The sequence below is a fragment of the Neomonachus schauinslandi genome, chromosome 5 (assembly GCF_002201575.2).
Source record: "Neomonachus schauinslandi chromosome 5, ASM220157v2, whole genome shotgun sequence".
In the NCBI taxonomy this organism is placed as follows: Eukaryota; Metazoa; Chordata; class Mammalia; order Carnivora; family Phocidae; genus Neomonachus; species Neomonachus schauinslandi.
The window spans coordinates 75,895,440-75,920,174 of record NC_058407.1 but is presented as its reverse complement, the minus strand read 5'-3'; the positions used below and the strand labels follow the sequence as shown (position 1 = coordinate 75,920,174).

The window sequence follows — 24,735 nt, the reverse complement described above, 5'->3', positions numbered from 1 at the left end:
TACTCTGTCAAATAAATAAAATCTTTTAAAAATAAAATTAAAAAAAAAAAAAAACAGTTTGCTAGCCTCTAGCGTTTTCATTATCCTACACTAATACACAAAACTATGTACTTATGACCGTTTTTACTTGGTCATTTGGCCAAGTCTATTTAGGAAGCCAAAAGGACTCTTTTCTCTCCAGATCATTACCACATCGATAGACAACAATGTTCCAATAAACTATATACCCAAACCATTCATATTTTCTTAGATCTGGTAGATAAGCCTTACCATTAACAATGTGTGGATTTAAAGTTCATAAATAGAACAGGTACTACCATGCAGAGAACTGAACCCCAAAACGGTCAAGCCAGTATGAGTCTTTAGCTCTCTTTCCCAAATCATAGTGACTTGCCACTTCAAAACTCTCCCTAGGTTCCATTTGAGTGAGTACCATTACATAATAGCTGCTTTTTTTTTTTTTTAAGATTTTATTTATTTGAGAGAGAGAGAGAGTGAGAGAGAGCATGAGAGGGGAAGAGGGTCAGAGGGAGAAGCAGACTCCCCACTGAGTGGGGAGCCCGATGTGGGACTCGATCCTGGGACTCCAGGATCACGACCTGAGCCGAAGGCAGTCGCTTAACCAACTGAGCCACCCAGGCGCCCATAATAGCTGCTTTTAAAAGGACTAAACAGATTATCATTCTCCACATGAATGTAGTATTGCCAGACATGTAAGTTCTAATGGACTAACAGTTTCAGCCTTCAATATCAGAACAAAATCAGCCCTACACTTCTAAACAAAGTCTAGTATTTACAGCATGTAAGTCAAGAGTAGAGAAAACTCACATGTCGTTCCTACCACTGCTTTCTCACTACCTTCCAAAAGGTCCCAAAAGTACAAGGATGACTGCTCCATCTGGTCTTCAACACTGACAAGGAAAAGCAGTAGCAGAACAAAGTAGCTTTAGAGGTACATACACACAAATACATATATATGGAGCAAAACAATGTATACAGTAAAACTCATCAACAGTCAAAACATTCAATGTTAATTTTGTCTTTTTACTCTCTCAAAATGAAAAAATTCAAATTTTATAAAAGATGACTAAATGCCCACTTTAGGGATTTCAAATGTAAGCATTTTCTCTTAAAACAACTAAAATATTTTACAAAATAGAACTATTAAGGAATAGACGAAAAAGAGTTTAAGGCTCTTTTCAATGCAAAGTCATTAATTATCAAGTAATGTCCTAGAGGAAAGAAGACTGGAATGGCAATATTAAGATCTACATTTGACTTTAAAACACAGCAGTTTGTTTTCCAAATTATATTTCACTTATACATATTAAACTAAGCTACACTCCCTAAATCCATCAAAGTGAAGAGAAGGAAACAACCAAATAGATAATGATGATGGACTAGACTATCAGAATGGAAATTAAAAATATATATATGGCTATATATGTTAAAATTAAGTTTTATTAGGTTTTTTTTCCTGATACAGGACTGAGTTCCAAAACAACTGAAATCGGACTGTGCTTTAGCATGGCCAAAAGACAACACTGGAAGGATCTACATCGAACAAAGCAGAAGCAGAGATGTGTTCATTAGCTGATTTCCTCCATCAAACCAAGAACAGCAAATGGATAACTATAGGGGGAAAAATTGGATAGCCTCAATTTTGCTGATTTTGTCTCTTAAATTATCAGATTTGTTTCTTGGTATTTATTCACAGCATAAAAAGACCACCAAATAATTCTCACTTTGAAAGTTTAATGATACTGGCCAAGTTACATTTTATTTACCTCCACTTAAGTACAGCAGTAGTAAGAAGGGAAAGACTCTCAGGTAATACAATAGCCTGAGATAATTACAAAAAAAAAAAAAAAAAAACCTTTAAGTATAATACATCATCAGTTTTATGGTTACTTGTATAGAGGCAAAACTTGATCAGACATCATTTTTAAAATCAATGTTACAATTTAAAAAGCACATTAATGAGATCTTTCAAATTGACTTTCCTTCTAGACAGCCTTTCAACCCTCTCACAGTCTGGTCCCACCAATGTTTCCCATGCTGAATCAAATGAATGTTCTCTTAATTTCTCTCTCTCGCTCTCTCTCTATATATACTATAATACATATATGTTATTATGTATGTGTATGTATGTATATATATATATATATATATATATATATATATAGGCTAAAATGTTCTATGTTCTCTTTTAGGAAAGTATTTTCATTAGCTTACCTCAGACTTTCATTTCTTTCAGGGCAGGTCAACTTTGAAAATTTAATGAGGTAGTCAAGTTCTTTTAAAGGCAAATACACTGCACCATTCAAGCCCCCTTTGAAATCCTTCTGTACATGTTCCTGTGTCAAGTTCTGTAATACATACTGAACTTGAAGTATAGTACGAAGTTTTTTCTTCTCAGCCTCAAGTTTTAGCATGTGCTCCCTTCTCTGAGCCTTCTTCTGCGCTTTAAGTAGCTGTTAAAACAAATTTTCATTAAAGTTGCCAACTCTCCACCACCCCGTATTAGCAGTTCACAGTCCACAAAGTCTAATCCCAAAGAGTTGAGATTAGATGATACATCTCATACATATATAAGCACTGTGAAATTGACAGGTTCGTTTAACCCCTTTCTTTTTCAGTTGAGGAAGGGACATGAGTAATATGGTGGTATGTCTCAGGTAACCGGAGCTTAGAAAGTCCAAGTATCTCCCAATTCCAGGCTGTATTTAGTACCTCTGGTATCACCATGATAAACAAAGTACCTATAGCTGATACACATATCAATCGCAAAACTTAACTTTTCCATATTTATGTGTATCAAGCCTTTTTTAGGCCAAGGATTTTAAGAAAATGCTTCAGTTCGGTTTTGAAGTCTGGTTTTTTTAAATTTCTTGTTCTAGGAGAAGAATATTTCAACAAAAACGGTCTATTTTCAACAAACCAAAGAAGACTAGCTAAAGTGTAAGGAACTGAAAACCAAACAGAAAATGTCTTAGAAGCATAATGCTAAAAAACATCCCCAGCAAATAGTTTTTTTAAGTAAAACTGAGATTTTCATCATAGTTCATTCTGGATGGAGCTGTATTTTTTAATTTATTTTTTTTTTAAGATTTTATTTGACAGAGAGGGAACACAAGCAGGGGGAGTGGGAGAGGGAGAAGCAAGCTTCCTGCTGAGCAGGGAGCCCGATGTGGGACTCGATCCCAGGACCCCGGGATCATGACCTGAGCCGAAGGCAGACGCTTAACGACTGAGCCACCCAGGTGCCCCGGAGCTGTATTTTTCATTATTTGGCTAACCAAACATAGATGGATAGTTAGCAGAACATAAATTTTCCATCAAATAAATATGTATGCAGATTGAGCAGCCCTGTGTCTGGCTCTAAAGCTCAGAACAGTAATCTCTTAAAGTCTGACATAATACATGGGTCCCAGAAGTCGCTTCCCATTTATAAAATGCCAATTAATAAAAAGTACCATCTATTTCCAGTAAGAAATCTAAAAGGTCTTTTCTCCCCAGAGTTGTTCTTCTAATTATAATATTTCTATCATACTGGATATATTCCAAGTTATGAAAATTAAGAGAACAAAACAAAAATCCAAAAGTTTTCCTATATGCAGGTTAAAGTACTTTGATATACCATCATATTTAAGACTCTCCAAAAGACATGTTCATAAATCCTAACAGATTAAGATGGGAGGAAATCTCAGGAAAAGATTCATTATGACATTATTAATTCCTTTCTCAGAAGGAGGTATGAAAGTCACTTAATAAATTTGACTTGTGTTACTACCAGGGACAAGAGACAGTAGGTGAAGGTAAAATTTTGAGAATGAGAAATGGAGCGGTTGGGGTTATGTGGGCTAGGATATTTTCAGGATGGCAAAGGCTCAGAAATGCTTTTTCCAAGACCTCAATATGGACTTAAGCCAATAACATTTACCAAAAGTACAGGATTCTCAGTTTCTGCTTGAGAGAAGGAAAGAGATTAGAGGTGGCAATTCTACCTCTCCGAGACAGTGGGATTCTCTTGGGACAGTTTCATGATGGTACAAGGAAAGGCAACTGATGCTGAGGGCATCTTCAAGTTTCTATCCCATGATTACCTCAGAACTCTTGTTAGCCATTCCCAAGGCTGGAGTAGATGTTCTTATGGATTCAGGATACCCTGAACTTCCCCTACTCAAATACCTATTACATTAAATGGTTACCTTTTTATTTACCCGCATCTCCATTAGGTTTCAGCTCTGTGATGACAGGAACGATATCTCTGTTGTTTACCAATATGTATCACTAGTGCCCAGCATAGAGCCTGACAGATAACAGGACCTCAAATATTTGTTGAATCGATCAAGTATCAAATAAGAAAATTAGTTGTTTCTTACATCATAATCAGAAAACTACTGACAATAGCGTATTTCTCCTTATTTATGTAGAAACTAAGAAGTCAGGTTACATTTTCTTCTCTTCTTTCAGCTGAGGACTGATTTGTAAAGAAGGAAGAAGACATGAAATAAACCACTATCAATAAATTGTATTGAATAATAAAATCTTCTGATCCCTCGTAGAATGATAAATCCCCACCAGGACAGAGCTCATGTCATGAAGACAGAGATACAGCTGGGAAGAAGAGAAAGGCTTCCAACTAGCTTGAAGGGAAAGAAATGTTATACAATGCAAAACTGACTCTCAAGAGGTGTGACAAAAGAAACTTTAGTAAAAGTCCAAAAATTACTATGTTGGAAGGTAACTGGCAAGCACCTTTGGGGTCTTGATTCATGAAGGCATGTTCCAAAGTACTTTAACACCTCACCTAAAGTGAAAGTAAATCCACGGTATAAGTGAGAAAAAATAACCAATGAGGTTAACTGGTAACTACCTCTAGACAAGAGCGGAAGAACATGTAAATAGAAAGATACTATATCCTTGTATAAAGAACAAGGTTTTTAGGAGCAAAAAATAGTTAGGGCCCTACACCCACTCTACCACTTACTGGCAATACGATTTTGAAGAAGTTCCTCTTGTTCTGAGCATCAGATTTCTTATCTGTAAAATGGCACTATATATGCATCTATTTCCTAGATTGCTGTAAAAATCAAGTGACTTTACATAATTACCTGGCACACGGAAGGTGTTTAAAAAAAACCTAAAAAGGGGCACCTGGGTGGCTCAGTCATTAAGCGTCTGCCTTCGGCTCAGGTCATGATCCCAGGGTCCTGGGATCGAGCCCCACATCGGGCTCCTTGCTCAGCAGGGAGTCTGCTTCTCCCTCTCCCTCTGCTGCTCCCCCTGCTTGTGTTCCTGCTCTCGCTGTCTGTCAAATAAATAAATCTTTTTAAAAAATAAAATTTTAAAAAATAAAAAAAACCTAAAAAGAATAAAAAAAAAACATACTTTGAAAAAATAAACACTTGAATAAAAAACTAAAATTATCAAATAACTGAGTAAAGAGAGCTAATAGAAAATTTTAAGTATTATAGATGTGTACTTCCAAACATCCAACCAGAGTGAAGATATGAAATACTTTTTATAGTAAAGTGGGTCAAAATTAAATAAATCTAACATGGGAGGGGTAATCATACATGTATAAGAAAAAACTTGAGGGGCGCCTGCGTGGCTCAGCTGTTAAACGTCTGCCTTCGGCTCAGGTCATGATCCCGCGGTCCTGGGATCGAGCCCCACATCGGGCTCCCTGCTCGGCGGGAAGCCTGCTTCTCCCTCTCCCACTCCCCCTGCTTGTGTTCCCTCTCTCGCTGGGTCTCTCTCTGTCAGATAAATAAATAAAATCTTAAAAAAAAAAAAAAAAAGAAAAGAAATAACTTGATTTAAAAGTATATCCAAAATGGCCTACAAATTTAAGTTACTATGGAATTCACAGAAACTACTAAAATTAAGTTATAAATGAGTAAACTTGAGTTAAAATATGCTATGGTTGGCAAAAAGAACTAATATCTTGGACTTTTTTTTTAAAGTAGGCTCCACCCCCAACATGGGGCTTGAACTCATGACCCTGAGAGTTTGAGTCAGCTGCTCGACCAATGGAGCCACCCAGGCGCCCGAATCTTAAACTTGCATTAACAGAATTATCCAGAAAACAGAAGGTAATGGCTCTATATTAGGCTATTTTAGATTTACACACTACCTTTTAAGAGTTAATTAAGTCAAACATCCAGAGAGAGCAACGATATTACAAGGATTAAGATGGTAGTTGTCTTCAGTCTAGAAATGGTATGTTGGCTTTTCTTGTTTGGGGAGGGTTTTTTGATGCCAGAGGAATGGAAACGAGAATTTTAGTTCACCATAAAAGAAGAAAATATCCAGGAGCGCCTGGGTGGCTCAGTCAGTTAAGTGTCTGACTTCGGCTCAGGTCATGATCTCAGGGTCCTGGGGGTCAAGCCCCACATCAGACTCCGCACTCTGTGGGGAGTCTGCTTATTTCTCTCCCTCTGCCCCTCACCCTGCTCATGCTGTCTCTCTCAAATAAATATATAGGGGCGCCTGAGTGGCTCAGTCAGTTAGACGTCTGCCTTTGGCTGGGGTTATGACCCCAGCGTCCTGGGTTCGAGCCCCACCAGGGAGCCTGCCTCTCCCTCTCCCTGCCTGTCTGCCTACTTGTGATCTCTGTCAAATAAATAAAATCGTTTAAAAATAAATAAAATAAAATTTATTTTTAAAAAAATCAAATATATAAAATCTTAAAAAAAAAAAAAATCCAAAAAGTGAAAGACACGATCTTAGAAAGCATGCTCCCCACCCCAGAAATGAATTTACAAAAAAATTTCCTTAATTATTAAAACATGATCTTTATAGGCCTTTTAACACAACTGTAAAGCAGCAAAGAATACTTCATTAATGAATGCTTAAAGGGTCATATTAATTACTAACTAAATCTGTCAGAGATAAAAGTTTCAACTGCCAACAGAAAATCTAACAAGCTGTGAAACCAGACTTAACTCTATTTAACAACAATCACAAATCTTCCTGGTAATAACTATCATGGTCTCAAGAAAAAGTTTACCAATTCTGTCTCCTAATATGTTAAATAATGCTAAACTTACAAGCCTATGCTATATAAATTTATAAACCTGTATTCTAAAATCTCTCTCATAGGAGTGCCTGGGTGGCTCAGTCGGTTAAGTGTCCACCTCTTGACTTCGGCTCAGGTCTTGACCTCACAACTTTGATCTCCAGGTTATGAGATCAAGCCCTGTGTCAGGCTCTGTGCTGGGCGTGGAGCCTGCTTAAGATTCTCTCTCTTCCCCTGCCCCTCCCTCTCCCCATTTCTAAAAAATAAAATAAATTTAAAAAGGACTGCTTTAAAAAAATAAAATCTTCTTCATAAATGTATCCCCTTCTCAATGACTGCTATAACTCCACAGTGAATACACATTTAGAGAATACTTTATCACGGTACCTCATATTCAGATACCATTTGTGTTTTCTTGAGACTCCAGAAATCTGAAAACACTAATTCTTCATTAGCTATTGTCAACCCCAATAAAATATCAGCAGGAATTAGATGATGGTAACTGAACATCATTAATGGACACTGATATTTTCCTCAAGATCAATAAAGTGGTTTCAGAAAAAGCAAACATACTCACATCTTGGCTCAGTCCAGAAAAGGTCTTCTGAAGTTCCTTGGCAAATTCTAAGTTATGTAGTACTTCTTCATATTTCTCCACTGCTTCCTACCAAATAGGATAAGAAAACATCAATTCTGTTAACTTCTAAGTACAAATATGTCAGAATAAGTGTTCCTATAAAAATAATAGAGAAGACTTCAAATTTTATTAACTAGTCATTTACTATACGTAGTCAAAAAAGTAGGAGGGCCGGGCTCCTGGGTGGCTCAGTCATTAAGCGTCTGCCTTCGGGGTCCTGAGATGGAGCCCCGTGTCGGGCTCCCTGCTCGGCAGGAAGCCTGCTTCTCCCTCTCCCACTCCCCCTCTTTGTGTTCCCTCTCTCGCTCTCTGTCAAATAAATAAATAAAATCTTTAAAAAAAAAAAAAAGGAGGGAGATAGAGCATTTAATACAAGTTATATAAAGTTAAATTTAAAAATTCAATCTTTAGGCGCACCTAGGTGGCTCAGTCAGTTTAAGTGTCTGACTCTTGGTTTCGGCTCAGGTCATGACCTCAGGGTTGTCAAGATTGAGACCCTGCTTGAGATTCTCGCTCTCCCTCTGCCCCTCGCCCCCCCTAAAAAAAAATCTAAAAATTAAAAAATATAAAAATTCATTTTTATACTAGAAATCTGAGCCATAACAACAGCTGAATTCCTGTCTATAAACAGAGACCTATTGCTTTTAAGAGCAATAAGCCAACAGAATTCCTCTGTCAATATTCATTCACTACTCAAATACAGTACACAAGAAGCATAGTGAGGATCACACAGATGAATAAGCAACTTCAAGAAATCTCTGGTGCCTGGGTGGCTCAGTCAGCTGAGCATCCAACTCTCGGTTTTGGCTCAGGTCGTAATCTCATGGATCATGGGACTAAGCCCCATGTTGGGCTCCATGCTCAGCAGGGAATCTGCTTAGCTTACTGATTCTCTCCCTCTACCCCTCCCCACATGCAGGCACTCTCCCTCTCTCAAATAGTCTTTCAAGAAAAAAATTTATTCTATGATAGAAAAGATTTGTCAATAATTACCTTAACAGGCAAAATTAAGTATTGTAAAGAAATACCGTAAATATGGGGCGCCTGAGTGGCTCAGTCGTTAAGCGCCTGCCTTTGGGCTCAGGTCATGATCCCAGGGTCCTGGGATCGAGCCCCGCATCAGGCTCCCTGCTCAGCAGGAGGCCTGCTTCTTCCTCTCCCACTCCCCCTGCTTGTGTTCCCTCTCTCACTGTGTCTCTCTCTGTCAAATAAATAAATAAAATCTTTTTAAAAAAAGAAAAAAAAGAGAAATACTGTAAATTTAATGGAGTTTTTTTTAGTATTTCATAGATCAACAACAACAACAAAAGGATTTCACTGGTGAAAAAAGTTGGTAATTAGAAAAAGTGTAGGGACACCTGGGTGGCTCAGTCGGTTAAGACTCTGCCTTCAGCTCAGGTCATGATCCCAGTATCCTGGGATCGAGTCCCTGCTCAGCGGGAAGCCTGCTTCTCCCTCTCCCTCTGCCTGCTCCCCCTGCTGTGCTCTCTCGCTCTCTGGCAAATAAATAAAATCTTTAAAAAAAAAAAAGAAAAGAAAAAGTGTAGATTTTTTAATGGGACTTTAATTCTATATGGAAGAATAATATGAAACAGAAGATGGGAAAATTGTCTAACCACATAGATATATTTTAAAGTCTTCATAATTAAAAAAAATAAAGTCTTCATAATTGAAGTAATATAGTATTCTTCTAGCTATCTACCCAAAAGTAATGAAAACGTATGTCCACATAGACTTACATGCAAATTTCTATAGCAGCATTATTCATTATAGCCCCAAATAAAAACAATCCAAACATCCAGCAACTGGTAAATGGATAAACATAATGTGGTATAACCATTCAAAGGAATGCTCATCAGCAATAAAAGGAAATGAATTACTGATACATGCTATACCAAGGGTGAACCTCAAAAACATAATGCTAGGTCAAAGAAGCCATATGGGAAAGACTATCTTATATGAAATATCCTAAAAGACAAACTTACAGAGCTAGAAAGCAAATGAGAACACAAAAAGGAACTTGGAGGGTTACAGAAATGTTTGAAAACTGGATTGTCCTGGAAATTGCTTAACTCTACAAATTTTTACTATAAATCATTGACCTACACTTAAAATGGGTTAATTTTATGTACATGATACTTCAAAAAGCTGTTTTAAAAATAGTCTGGTAATACTAAATCTTTTCTTAAGATTTTATTTCTTTGGGGCACCTGGGTGGCTCAGTCGTTGAGCATCTGCCTTCAGCTCAGGTCATGATCCCAGGGTCCTGGGATCAAGCCCCACATCGGGCTCTCCGCTAAGCGGGAGGCCTGCTTCTCCCTCTCCCACTCCCCCTGCTTGTGTTCCCTCTCTCGCTGTCTCTGTCAAATAAATAAAATCTTAAAAAAAAAAAAGGTAAAGAGGCTTTCCGACTATAGAACCAAGAATGCAGACAATACAATCATAGTATACAGCCCTCAGAGGTACGTAAACCAGAAGGGAATAACCCCCCTCCCATATTTACCCCCAAATGGTATTAACTTTGATTCAAGAAAAGCAGCATCAAATGGGAACTACTACCTCAACTTCCCATTATCCAATGTGGATCCAGCCTTTCTTCCTCCCTTTGTTTAGAGGAGATATCCTTCTTCTACCTGTGCCCTGGATCCTTTTCAATTATGCTTTCAAAAGAAATCTTAACTCTGATTCCCGTTTAAAAATCTTGAGTTTCTCCCTCTCTGTCAATGCTTAAACCAGCATTTAAAAAGTTCAGGTTCCCCCCACCCCCCGCCTAAATTAGAAAAACAAAAAATCCCTTTTTGGCAACTACCTCCTTCCAGTCTCAGAAAAATTTCAAAAATGTCTACACAGTCTCCATTTCCTCTTCAGCCCTTATCAACCTGGATTCCGTTTCCACCATTCCACCATAACTATCCTGGCTGAAATCAGCAATGTCAATACCACCTTTCAAACCCATGGATCTTTTATAGCTCTCCTTTTGGTTTACTTCTCAGAAGACTTCAAGATGAAGCCATCCTCTGGCTCTACAAACATCTTTGTTTTTAATAACACGAAACTTCCATTCTTCTCCCATTTCTCCAGCTGTTAATTTACCAGTAAAATTTTTCCATTAACCTCTCACCTCAGTTTTTAACATTTATGAAATAAATAGGACCTATATCAGAGAGATGTTGGGCAATTCAAATGATTTCATACTTATAAATCATTCAAAATGATGCCTGACCCTAAGTTCACGGTATTTTTAGTCTTTATTATTCAAACATCAAATATCAAAAGTTCAAACATCAAATATCAAAATTCCTAGGCTTTTCTCCTTTCTATATTCTCACCCAAGATAGTCTCATCTTTTCTCATGGTTTCAATTAGCAGCCATCCAGAGATGAGGTATCTGTAGACTAAACTTCTCTGTGCTCCAGACCTGTATCTTAAAATACTTACTACATATCACCCCTTATGTTTCACAGGCACATTGAAATGGTCCAAAATTGAGCTCTTTATCCTATCCTCCCAAAACCTTATTCTCCCCCAGTGTTTCCAGGCCCAATAAATGGTTTTGCCATCCATCCAAGTTTCAAGCCAGAAACCTGGAAACCATTCTTGGCTCTTCCCTCTACATCCTGTCACCAAGCTATGTTAATTCTACCTCTCAAATCCAGCTACTTTACTCAAACCCCTCTGCTGCTAACTTGGTACCAGCAAGGCACCTATAACCACTAACCTAGACTATAGCCAACACTTATCTCGTCTCCTTACATCAACACTTAACATCTCCAAACCATTACTCACCCTACAAAGTGATTTTCTTTCATTATAAATCTATAGTCATGCTCTGCTTAAAACCTATCTGTATCATTTCTGATAACCTTAAGAAAAAGCACAAAGTCTTTAAATGGCAAACAAAGATGTTTTTGTGGCTTTCCCCCTCTAACTACATTACTGTATCCATACTGGCTTTCTTTCCAGTTTCCTAGAAGGACTCTTTTAAAAACATTCTTTTCCTACTCAGGCCCTTAACACAGTCTAGCATCTGCCTAGCCTAGCCTGCTCTTCTTCCTCCTTTCCCATTTTAACTTGCTAAGTCCTATTCATTTTTTGAAGTCTTAACTAAAGCACTTCTTTCTCAAGGAAGCTGTCCTCAATTCTCCAAACTAGGTTAGATTCCTCATTATAATCCATCATCACTCTGTACTTTTCCCTAATATCCATCACATTTGTATTTACTTATTTCCCACCACACTATTATCCATGAGGACAAGGATCACATTTGCCCCTTAGGTTATAACCCTTACATTAAGCACCGAACCTCCCAGCGTAAATACTTAATGTATTATTGTTGAAATAATAAAACGCAGTTCAGAACATGATTATAGCCTCAAATATGCTAAAGATTCTGACCAGAATTTTAAAAATTTTAAACAGAATTATATACTGAGATTTTGGTTTCAAAAAAAAAGAACACTAGCGGGAGTAGGAGTGGTGAACTGAAAAGGAAGGTCTCAAGACAAGGATATTAATTAGGAAAAGCCTACGTAACATTTGGGTGGTGTGCCTTGACTAGGCCAACTGCTGTGGGACTACAAAGCACAAAAGATTCGATATTATTTAATGAGTTTTGCATTATGCATTAAATATAACACAGGATCAGAGTTTAGCAACTAGAGATGGATACCAAATCCTAATTCTTTAAAAATAAAACCTTCAATGAAACTGAAAGTGCCCCTTGCCACTTGCTCAAGCACTCACTTGAATCTCACTTCTCCATTTCAAATCCAGAGCTGAACCAAAATAGATACTGAAGTTATAAGTGGGACTCTAAAAAACCTCATTAAGACAATCTTCTCAATGAGGTACCTGGGTGGCTCAGTCAGTTAAGTTGCTGCCTTCAGCTCATGATCCCACGGTCCTGGGACTGAATTCCACATGGGGCTCCTTGCTCAGCAGGGAGTCTGCTTCTGCTCCCCCCCAACTCATGCGCACATGCGCACTCTGTCTTAAATAAAATCTTAAAAAGAAACTTCTCATGGGGCACCTGGGTGGCTCAGTCGTTAAGCATCTGCCTTGGGCTCAGGTCATGCATGATCCCAGGGTCCTGGGATAGAGCCCTGCATCGGCCTCCCTGCTCAGCAGGGAGCCTGCTTCTCCCTCTCCCAGTCCCCCTGCTTGTATTCCCTCTCTCGCTGTCTCTGTCAAATAAATAAAATCTTAAAAAAAAAAAAGACAAACTTCTCACTGTTTCAAAGGAAAACTCTAGGTTTATGCTAAAAATCTTAATGAAATCTTTAGTCAGTCTTTAGCTTAGTCTTGACAGGTTACCTCAAAGTTACTAAAAAGAGGTTATAATAGCCATGCCGATCACAGAAAGCTTTATTTACAATATTAAAAATATATATTGGGTTAAAAAAGAAATACAAACTGAAATTACAAAATTTCTAGCCTACAATATTGAAAATACAGTATCCAATTTATAGCTAAAGCAGTGCTTGAAGGAAAATTCACATCCTTAAATGCATACCAACAAGGGAAAAAGGAAACAAATGAACTAAGCACTCAATTCAAAGTTAGAAAATGAAGCAAATAAACCAAAGGAAAGCAGAAAGATAAAAGCAGTAGAAGAGAAAAACTAAAACCAAGAACCTAGCTTAAAAAAAAAACTAGCTAATTAAAAGTGAAAATACAGAACCACACAAAATTAGAAATAAAAAACAAACTTTTACCAAAAATTACTTTGCCTCAATCTATGCAAATAAATGTTTAAACTGGATGAAATTAAGTGATTTTCAAAGTTTTGAGAAGTTGACTCCAAAAGAAAAAAAAGCTAATCAATTTCAAAAAAGAAAAAAAACAGAGAGGGGCGCCTGGGTGGCTCAGTCCTTAAGCGTCTGCCTTCAGCTCAGGTCATGATCTCAGGGTCCTGGGATCGAGCCCCACATCGGGCTCCCTGCTCAGCGGGGAGCCTGCTTCTCCCTCTACTGTGTTCCTCTCTTGCTGTCTCTGTCAAATAATAAAATCTTAAAGTAAAAAAAAAATAGTTTAAAAATAAAAAAAAGGAAGGGAGGAGAATAAAGGCCCCAAATGTATCTATAGCTTAGCTAAACTGTATAGAAAATGGAGGAAGAGAAGGCAGGGAAGAGTATCTGCTTGCTTATAGAGACTTACAGATACTCTGGACCGATACCTAAGAACCTACTAGCAATCATTCCACTAGTTCTCCCTTACCCACCGGGGATGTGTTCCAAGACTCCAGGAAATGCCTGGAACCAGATAGTATTGAACCGTATAATACTGTTTTTTCCTTCCCTATACACACATCCCTACGATGAAGTTTAATTTATAAATTAGGCACAGTAAAAAGATTGACAGTAAAATGTAACAATTATAACAATATACCGTAATGAAGGTTTTATGAATGTGGTCTTGCAAAATATCTCACTGTACCGCAGTCACCCTTCTTATGATGATGTGAGCTGATGAAATGCCTGCATGATGAGATGAAGTGAGCTGAAGGCCGTAGGCACTCTGAAAGTGTTAGGTTACTATTGACCCTTTTTTTTTTTTAAAAAGATTTATTTGACAGAGAGAAAGAAACAGAGCACAAGCACAGGGAATGGTAGAGGATCTTCTACTTCCAGACCTAGGCTGACCACAGTTAATTGAAACCAGGGAAAGCAAAACCACAGATGGAGGGGACTACTGTACTTTGTAAGATAAGTGAACAGAGGAAGGACAGGGTGAAAAGAAAAACTTTTTTTTTTTTTTAAGATTTTCTTTATTTGGCAGAGAGACACAGCAAGAGAGAATACAAGCAGGGGGAATGGGAGAGGGAGAGCAGGCTTCCCGCTGAGCAGGGAGCCCGATGCGGGGCTCGATCCCAGGACCCCATGATCATGACCTGAGCCGAAGGCAAATGCTTAACGACTCGAGCCACCCAGGTGCCCCCAAAAAAACGGTCTTTTAAAATATTTCCTGGGGCGCCTGGCTGGCTCAGTCGTTAAGCATCTGCCTTCGGCTCAGGTCATGATCCCAGAATCCTGGGATCGAGCCCCGTATCGGGCTCCCTGCTAGGCGGGAAGCCTGCTTCTCCCTCTCCTACTCCCCCTACTTGTGCTCTTGTTCTCGCTCTCTCTCTCTGTCAAATAAATAAATAAATAATCTTTTTTAAAAATAAAAATAAAAAATAAAATATCTCCTAATTTCTGAGACACCAGGGTGGCTCAGTCAGGCATCTGCCTTCGGCTCTGGTCGTAATCTCAGGGTCCTGGGATCAGCCCTTCATCGGGCTCCCGGCTCAGCGGGAAGCCTGCTTCTCCCTCTCCCTCTGCCCTTCCCCACTGCTCATGCTTGCGTGCACTCTCTCAAAATCTTTAAAAAAAACAGTAATAAAATATCTCCTAATTTCTGAACTATGTGAATTACCAACTTTAAAAAATAAACTTAGTTAATAAATGACATCTGTGATCAATTAAATAAGATCAAGATAGCCACTAATTTATTTGACAAAATTGGTTAATTGGGGATCTTATCTAAGGGACAGGACCATAATTTTGGGCCTAATACTTTGCGTTCATCCTTTTGCATGTGCTGATGCGTGTACCGTTTGCTGCCCATCATGACCCCCTGGAGCCATACCACAAGCCCGTGGACCGACCCCTGGAGAGATTCTAACTGCTACACAGCCCACTGCCCCATTTCAGCAGGAAGCAGCCAGAGGGCTCATCATCCCATTCCCTAACAGCAGTTAGGGTTACTATTCCAGGGGGAGGAATGAGTAAGGGACAGGCGGGGCTAGGCAGGGAGAGACAGATAGGGGGCTATGTGATCAGGCTCACAGAAATCCCCAAAAATGTAGAGGTGTGGGGAAACCAGAGATAAGGGGACAAATCGGACCACCCTGCCCTAGGTGTGGTCATGTGGGGTGGGTGTCTTTATGATAATCACCTGTGACCAACAAAGAATCATCAGCCCCTAAAAAGGAAGTAAGCCATTCAAGGTGTTATCAATAGAGATGTTAAAAGGATTTAAGTTCCCTAAGTTCCCCCATTAGCTTTCTACAAAAGACCTACCCTAAAGGCCCAAGTTCGCAACCCTGTCAGGACCCCTCCCACTCTTTGAGAGCTTTCTGTATCTTCACTTAATAAACTTCTATCGCTTCACTCACACACAAAAAAGAGCTTTTTAATTAAATACTACACTACTGATGATGGTTCTGAGGGGTCGGATTATAGACTTTTTCTTCCCATTTATCTGCATTTTCTAAATTTCTACCTCAAATATACATTGCTTGTATGAGATTATTCTCAAAAGTACCACAAACTATATGCTTAATTGTATCTAAAAACATGTAACATTCATTTTATATTTAGTAAATCTATATGTAATAAATATTTTACATGTCTACTACATGCTCTAAACTATCCTAAGTACTAGGAAAACAGCAACAGACAGAATCTCCACTTTAATGGAACTGACATTTTAAGAGAAAGAGTAACAAAATAAACTTTACAGTTGGTCAGAGAAGCAAGGCAGGGCTCCTGGGTGGCCCAGTCGGTTAAGCATCTGACTCTTGATTTTGAGTCAGGTCATAATCTCAGGGTCATGGGATGGAGTCCTGAGTAGGCTCCGAACTCAAGTGCATGCAGAGCCGGCTTGAGAGTCTCTCTCCCTTTCCCTCTGACCCTCCCCCCTACTCAAGAGCTAGTTTTCTCTCTCAAATAAATAAATGAAATCTTTAAAAAAAAAAAAAAAGAAATGAAAGCAAGGCAAAGGGCTAAGGAGTTTGAATGGGGGAATGGAGGTACAGCGTTGTCAGGACAAAGCCTTACCGAGATGACCTTCAAAATAAAAAGCTGAAGGAGGCTGAAAACTGAGCCATTTAGACACCTGGGGAAAAAGCATCCCAGGCACTAGAAACAGCATGTGCAAAGCTGAAGCGTGCCTGGCTTGTGTGAGGAACAGCAAGAAGGCCAGTGTAGCTGGAACGAAGTTAGCAAGGGATGGAAGCGCAGGAAATGTAATAAAGATGTGCAAGGAAATAGGGAGCATCTTTTATAGGACTTTGTCAGCCACAGTAAGGACATTTTGCCACCATGATGGGAACCAATGGAGACTTAACAGAGGAATGTCCAACTGACTTGCATCTGAACAGGATTACTGAAGCTACCATGTCAAGAACAGGCTTGGAGAAAAGAGAAGTAGAAAAACCTGTGAGGAAGCTATTACAGTAATGTAGATGAAAGATGATGCGGCTTGGACCAGGATGGCAGAAGCGGAATTTGAGAAAGGGCCAGTTTCCAGATTTACCTTGAAGGTAGAACTGACCTTGCTAATGGGCTAGATGTGTGGTATCAGAAGAAAGATGAGAAATTCTCCAAGGTTTTTGGCCAACTCCATCCTTCTAACTCCTCTAGCCATTAACTGACATCACCAAGATTAGAGGAGGAACAGGTTTTGGGGGGGCACGGTGAAGTCAGGAGATGTCGAATAGGCAATTGAACATAGGAACCTAAGGTTTTGAGGACTTATCTATTGTCAATGTAAATTTGGCAGTTGTCAGCATTTAACTCAAGAATTCAAAGTGAATACTATAGGGACGCCTGGGTGGCTCAGTCGGTTGAACGTCTGCCTTCAGCTCAGGTCATGATCCCACAGTCCTAGGATCGAGTCCCACATCAGGCTCCCTGCTCAGTGGAGAGTCTGCTTCTCCCTCTGCCTGCCACTCCCCCTGCTTGTGAGTGCCCGCTCCCTCTCTCTCTCTGACAAATAAAAATCTTTAAAAAAAAAAAAAAGTACTATAAAAAAAAAAACGAAGTGAATACTATAGAAATAAGAGTTATGAAGACAGTAATGAAAGACTGAGATTAGAGTCTGCCTGGCTGGAAGTCAGAAATATAGCTTGTCCTAGACATTTATTTCTTAGACAGCTACCATGAGAACCACCAACTTCCCCACCCCTAACCCCCTATTTCCCAAAAATCGCATACTACTATAACAGAACACTTCCTTCAAGGGTATTTACACAAAGAAGAGTATTATCACCTTAAAAATTATTGAGCCACCCAGGCGTCCCTATAGTATTCACTTTGAATTATTATCACCTTAAAAATTATTGAACCAGGGATGCTGCTAATCAAAAATAAAAATTATTAAAAATACCCATGACTACTTGAAAACAAAGCTATGTTGAAATGCTGGATGTCCAGCTAAGTCCTCTCACCAGCTATGTGAGCACATCATTCTCAGAGCTCACACAATTCAAATCTGTGCCTCAGCAAAATTATAATTTACTACATCACAAAAATTCTAGGTCAGTGAAGAGGAGTCAATATGGCAAGGGAAAGGACCTCGAATGCCAGTATCTGTGATACACAACCAAAAATCTTAGTTAAAAAAGATAAAGACAACAGATCTACAGACTAGACCAAATAACTTAATTTTGTCCCTTCTTAGCCAAGACATGTGATCAGGCAAACATCAATAAAGCACTTTTATTTCCATATTGCAAAAACTCTTTCACCACATTAGATAAAACTTACAGTTACCAGGTATACCATAGACAGTATTTTTAAAAGTTGCAAATACTCTTTTATTGTAAGGTTTAAAAAAGAAAAAGGCCAGATAAACATGCCTCCTGAGAGGTGACATGGCAATCTAGGAAAGAATGGTAGGGAGAAAACACAAAAGGGATTAAGGGGAAGCAAAAGGGGAAAACCTAGGCCAGCTAGAATAAATACTTTGACATTTTAGAGCAGAAAGATGGCCAGTTTAGAATAAATCAGTGAGCAGTGGAAAGCTAGTCTTCCCTCCAACTTCTTCTTCAGTCCACCCTAGCGAAAGTTTAATTTAAATCCATGTGTTAACTCTTGGCGATGGTCTACATTTTCGCTCTTAAATGCAACAACCCACACCCCATCCATACCATCTGCTAGAGCAGAAGACATCTATAAGATCTCAAAGGTGAAGACGACAGTCTTTTGAAAAATCCAGTGGCTTTTCTTCACTGGTCTTATCAAATCTTTGGTCTCATCAAACCCATCCAGAGTTTTATTAAGAAAAAAAAAAAAACAAAAACAGCAAGTGTGACCAAAGGATCATAAACCACTTACCAACTGGTCTGGATTAAGGTGCTCCCCATTTTTCAGGCGATCCTTGTAGTCTTCCAGTTTGAGCTACAAAAGAGAAACTTGCATCTACTAGAGTCTGATACAAAATTCTGAAGAAATAAACTAAGTGCCAGAGTGCTTCTTATGAAAACAAAGTTGTTGAAGTAAGCTATTAATCTGTAAGAATACCAGTTTACTATAAGGCAAGCAGCAACTGTAGGTTAAGGTCCAGTCAGGGAAAAAAATATTACAATCAACATTAGTCTGGTATTAGAACGAAGTTAAGCAGTAATAAAACTCTTTTCTCTTCATGGCCTCTATTTATTATTAGACTACTTAACACATAGGGACTTAACTAGTCAATCGTATGCCCTTAACCCAGTGGTGCTCAACCAGGGGCAATTCTGACCCTCAGGGATCTACGGCAATGTCTAGAGATTATTTTTGGTTGTCACTACTTGGGAGGATGGGAAGGAGGTGAAGAGTGCTACTGGCATCTTGTGCAAAAAGCCAGGGATGCTGCTAATCATCCTACAGTGCAGAGGATAGCCCTTCCCCCAACCAACAAAGAATTATCTGGCACAAAAATGTCAGTAGCATTTAGGCTGAGAAATCCTGCTCCAACCTCATGCTTAAACTATTAGTTACCTGTTGAATTATGTGGCATTTGTCCAATAGCAAACTTCTTAATGGAAGTATAGAAATGTAAAAGGTATAAGGTATTTTCTCTAGCATTAATACTTAAAGCTTTTTTCACATTAAATTTGATATTTCAGTAAATACATGACAATTTGCATTTATTGTCCCTGTAATGACATGACCCACTATGGTATTCTAAAAGCAGTATTTAGGCTCCTCCCATATTGGCTTTATAGCTTTAAAGTGCTTTCCCAGAAGCTTGAAACAAAAGCATTGGTACTGACCAGATTAAGTATTCAAAATTAAAGAAGTACTATAGTTAAGCTAGAGAGTATATATACATGTATTCATGTAGTTCCTCTGCCTGGGGAGGAAGACATTAGTCTCCATCAACAGATCCTGCTTTGAATGGATCCTGCTTTTTACTAGTTTCCCATAGTGGCAGGAAATTTGTGCTGACCCAGGCACACTCACCTTATCACACTTGTGATCAACTGCCTAACTGCATGCATTCAAAAGACAACAAAAGACAACTGGTGAGAGCTAGGGCCACAGAGAAGCTACTAATAACTGGCCTTTCTTCACTATCTTCACTACCTGGGTGGGCGGGGCGACAACACAGAGTCAACTAGACTCCATCTCTTCACACTCCTCCATTAAAAGCAACTTCCCTAAGGTTTAACTAGGTCATAGAATAAAAATATGCAGGAGTTCCCAGGTCCAGTCACTCACTCACCTCACTGTCACAAGCAAGAGAATCCTGACACAACAAAGCAACATGCACTACTGTTTCACAGGCTACATGACTCAGGAAATGAGCAATGAGTAGGAGCTTTACATCAGCATTTACTGTAACGTTAGGCTGATTATAAGGCGTCTCTTCATAAGGCTTTCCACAATGCTTTCACCTGCCAGTCTTAAACGATCACCTAGCAACACAAAAATCGGTGCTAAAACGTTTCCTGGCTCTATCATCACTGAAGCTTCCAACGACCGCAGTAGCTATACTGCAACACTGCTGCAGAAAGTCACAAGGAAAACAAGCTAAAAAAAATCAGGAAACATTGATACTACACTCAAAGAATTAATCTGACCTGAGCTTGCTACCTCTTCAAGTATTTCAACAGTAGCATACGTAATAATTTTACTATGAAGAATATTTGTGTTTAGTTATGCTGAAATATCAAACAGAAAATGTTTAATACACCTAATATTTAACCTGCTCGTATGTTTCCAGCCAGCTAAATCCCAAGGTTACATCTTTTAGGAAAGAATACCTATGAGCCCTGACAGAAAAGTAAAAATGTCAGTTCCCTGACCCTTTAATTAAAGATGGTCCATATACAGGGATGGGAGGGGGAGAAAGTTACCTTCTTTTTCTCGATGTTTCTAATTTTGTGTTTAAGGCATATGAGTCCATTATCAATATATGTCTCATATGCTTGGGAAGGAGAGGCAGCAGAACTGAGAGTAGACTGCAAGGGGCTCATGGCCCGCTGGCTTTCCCCATGCTGATTGTGGTTCACTTGGGGCTTGGCTGACTTCATATTCCCCTCTCTTCCCTCCTCTGAACGGCCTGAAGGTGACTGGTAACCAAAAGGAGATGAAGAGAGTTGCACCATTGAAACAGATGAAGCTGAAGGAAGAAAAAAAAAAAAAAAGAGTCGGATATAAAAGTAAATTCAGAGTAGAGGAATACACGGAAGCTTTAACTAACTTCCTTGAGAAGTCTAGACCTTCTCCCTCAAAATTCTCTTCCACAGAAGTGAGCTCAAAACCCAGTTATGCTTTAGGTACTGTGCTTCCATTTCACTACTTTTAAGGTGATTAGTACCAAGCACTAGCGCCTTTACGTAGGCAAAATCTACAATACGGGGGATGTTTCCAGAAATTCAACTTTCCACAGAGGGAGAACTGCTAATCAAGCAATGGCTTCAGAGCTCCTCTCTTCTCCTAAGGGCAATCCACATTCTGAATAATTTCTATGGTCAAATGATGACACACAAAAAAATAAGCTCTCCCCATTAGGATCTTAAGGCAGCCTTTCAAACCTCTCTACATTATCCCTCACCACTAGCCCCAAACCCAATCATAAACAACGCCATTTAAGAGAAAATCCCGAACACAAAATTCTTTTAGAGCCTCATTCACTAACTAAAGAGTAGCTTCTTGAACAAGACCCCTAACTTCCCTTCGCTTGGTCTGGGGCCTACAAGGCAAGTCCGTCACTACTGGACATTTGTAGCGAGGTACTTGCATGCGCCCCGAGTTGGTTTTCTGTTCCGTTTAGACTAAACCGTAACCATTCACACCACACCAGTTTAAAGGCTCATCTTCGCGAGCCTTACACCGCCCTGGAAAGTGGTCCTCGCACCCCCTTCCCCCCCGCGCATCACCTTACGGAGCACCCCCGAAGCAAGGGCATAACAGGCCCCATGCAGGCCAGCGCTGATCCTCAGCCCCCGCAGGGGCCAGCGCGAGAGTCGCCTCCACGGGGCGGCCACTTCAGCGCCCCGAAGGCACCGACCCGCGCCCCTCCCACAAGCCTTCCGGACGCCAAGGCACCAGGCTGGGGCCCCTTCTGCAGGTGCCCCTGGGGAGGCCGACCTGGAAGAAAATGCACAGGCCACCTGCCCTCGACCGCCCCGCCCCGAGGATGCCGAGCCGCCCTTCCACCTCACCGCCGCGGCGGCCACCCAGCCCTGCCCACCCTAATCGGGTGGGCAGCCTCCCCACGCCGCGTCGACCCAGGCCGCCGCAGCTCGGCTTCACCTCCGCAGGCCGCCGAGGCCGCTGCCGCTGCCGCAGCCCGGGCCCGCCTTCGAAAGCCGGCGGGAGCCAGGAGAGCTGCGGAGGTGGACTGGCGCCACCCCGCACTTGCGTCTCCTCCTCCCGCCTCCTCCCTCTCCCCTCCCTGTCCTCGCAGGCGGCGTCTGCGGCGCCCGGCACTCCGCCGACTAAGCCGCTCTCGCCCAGGCCCGCCCTTTCCGCCGCGCGGGGCTTATATAGGCGCCCCCCGCCCCCATCCGCCCGCACGCGCATCCTCGGGCCGCCCCGGCACCGCCTCCTTCCGGTGCCCCAGTCCCCTCTGCCGCCGCCACCGCGGGTCTCGGCCCCGGAGGGCGTTTGTTCCAGGCCCGGCTGCGACGGGAAATCGGTCGCGAGAGGGCGCGTTCTCCCCGCGATTGCGCAGATTGCGGGGCCCCAGGTGGGCCCGGTGTGTCGCGGAGAGTCAACGGGCCGTAAACCCAGCAGCCCTGCCCGACCTTGCTGATTGCACGCGGGTAACTAGTGGATGTGCGACCTTGAACAGGTGATTTCGATCGTCAGAAAAGGGCAGCGCGCCCTTTGTGGAATTACCAGTGAAACGAGCTTGAGCCTCTGGGGTTCAGGTGCGCATTCTTGAAATGCTGGCGTGCCTTTGCCCTCCCAGATTCCATCCTTCACAGTAGGATGGGGAAAATCACTGTTTGTTCAGAAAGGACTCAGCCTGTGAGAGCAGAATGCCCCGAATCAGCATTGCCATAAAAACGGAGTGAGTGAGACTCGGCGCAGCCCTCGATATAAGATTATGTTTATTTAGGCTATGTCATTTGCCGCTTTGAAGCAAACGGATCTGTTGGCACTCAGAGAAAAGACTGATAAAAATCTTGGTAAGGTTGCATAAAATCAACTGAAAAGGCTGGAAACACATCACTGTTTCTGAAGAAAGGCATGGTGTTTCTCATACCAAACTAATAATGGGGGGGAGGGACACCCAGCAACATCTGGGCCCCAACTTGTGTCCAGCTATTACACCACATAGAATTGATTTAGGTCCTGTCCCTGAGGCTCTGATAAAATTTATTTAGACCAGCAAGAAAAGAATAAAGTCAAAAATATAATCAAGGAAACGATGGTCCAGTTTAAAAAGTGTCAGCCAAGCCCACGCAAAAATTATCATGATTTTTAACATTCCCTGATACAGTATTTTGCCACTTACTATCTCTGTTCTTTTCAGCCCCTCCTGAAGTAATGTACCTGAATGTTGCATTTTAGCTTTGAATCTCTGAATCCCATATGTGACCTTGAGGGTAAGACAAATACTAGACTGTCCATTTGTTTCATTGTTTATAACTAGAGAGAACAGAAGCTGCTGAACATGAAAGGAAACAAAAAACTGGACATAGTTTTAAAAATGTGAAGGACACACTTTTGGATCAATGAGGAGGCACAAAGTTACAGCACAGGTTATGACTGTTGTAGCCTGAACTAATACCTAAGAATGGTATTTCAGTCATATTAATCATGATATATTTGCCTTCTAACTGACCAGGGGAAAACTATCCCTTGGGTCATATAGATCTGGCCATAGGTCCTAAATATTCCATTAAATGGAATAATTTGGAGTAAATCTGTATGAATTTATTTCCCAAAATGGACTCAGAAAATGAATCGAGAAGGAATGCAAAAACAAAAATAATTAAATTTCAAGTCCAGTAAGGTACAGCATAACATAACATTTGCGGGAGATTGTAGCTCAGTAGATAACATTGCAGTGATGTCTTCTGAAAAAAAGAAAAAAGTGATTCAGGAAAAAAGCTTTCCTGCTAGAGAAGATCTTTTAAGCCAGTGAATCTGGTTTATTTTGGAACGACATGCCCAAAGCACAAATTTATCATCTATTTTCCTCTCCCCCACTCCCTATTTTCTACAGCACCTTGATTTGTCTTGCCAACTATGAGGTAATTTGTAGAAAGTCCCCTTCAAACTTAGCAAAGAAATACTATATTTAAAATGTGATTTTTTTTAAAAGTGTCACTTCCAATCCAGAGGGAAAGAACACATACATTCAGTCATTCAACAAATATTTATCATTATATGTCAGTTATATCTCAATAAACCTGGGGGGAGACAGATTGGGCATCTGCTATGTGTTGGGTGATAGGGATATAATGGTAAGTGAGACACAGGTAGCCCCTGCTCTCTTGGAGCTGAGAGGGAATTCAATAAAAGCTGCAGGAATAAATAGCAAAAACAACCAAGTCAATAAAATAGAAAAACAAAAATACTAAAGATTTGTAATGGATGGTTTGTTTGATTTCTATAAAAACAGCCAAACTTTACAACCCTTGAAAATGTGAAGGTTTTATATGTGCATTGTCTGGCAAATGTATGGTTCCCACAGGGATGGTTATACTGTAGTCACTGAAAATTAATGTAGCTTCATGTTGTTGAAACTGGAAAGATTAATTCACGAAAGGATGCTGAAGCTGGAAGCATATGGGTGGAGATACAAGAAATGATCTTAGAAATTTTGTTATGGGTGATAGAAATCTGCTTCTCTGTGGTTCTGC

General features: G+C 40.4%; 1 protein-coding gene across 12 annotated transcripts in view; it reads right to left on the bottom strand.

The window, feature by feature from the left end:
- Window positions 1–21,010, bottom strand: part of CAPRIN2 (caprin family member 2) — a 45,879-nt gene extending 24,869 nt beyond the window's left edge. For 6 of the 12 annotated variants that reach the window (XM_021690504.1, XM_021690502.1, XM_044914897.1 and 3 more), the window contains exons 1-5: window positions 20,770–20,961; window positions 18,764–18,826; window positions 7,605–7,691; window positions 2,236–2,474; window positions 829–911 (exon numbers count right to left, since the gene is read on the bottom strand). In XM_021690504.1, the coding sequence (XP_021546179.1) occupies window positions 829–911; window positions 2,236–2,474; window positions 7,605–7,691; window positions 18,764–18,826; window positions 20,770–20,946 (649 nt within the window). In that variant the 5' untranslated portion in view covers window positions 20,947–20,961. Of the gene's footprint in view, window positions 1–828; window positions 912–2,235; window positions 2,475–7,604; window positions 7,692–18,763; window positions 18,827–20,769 lie in introns of all 12 variants that reach the window. The other 6 variants (XM_044914896.1, XM_044914893.1, XM_044914898.1 and 3 more) reach the window with 2 other exon arrangements.
- Between the last annotated feature and the right edge of the window lie 3,725 nt (window positions 21,011–24,735).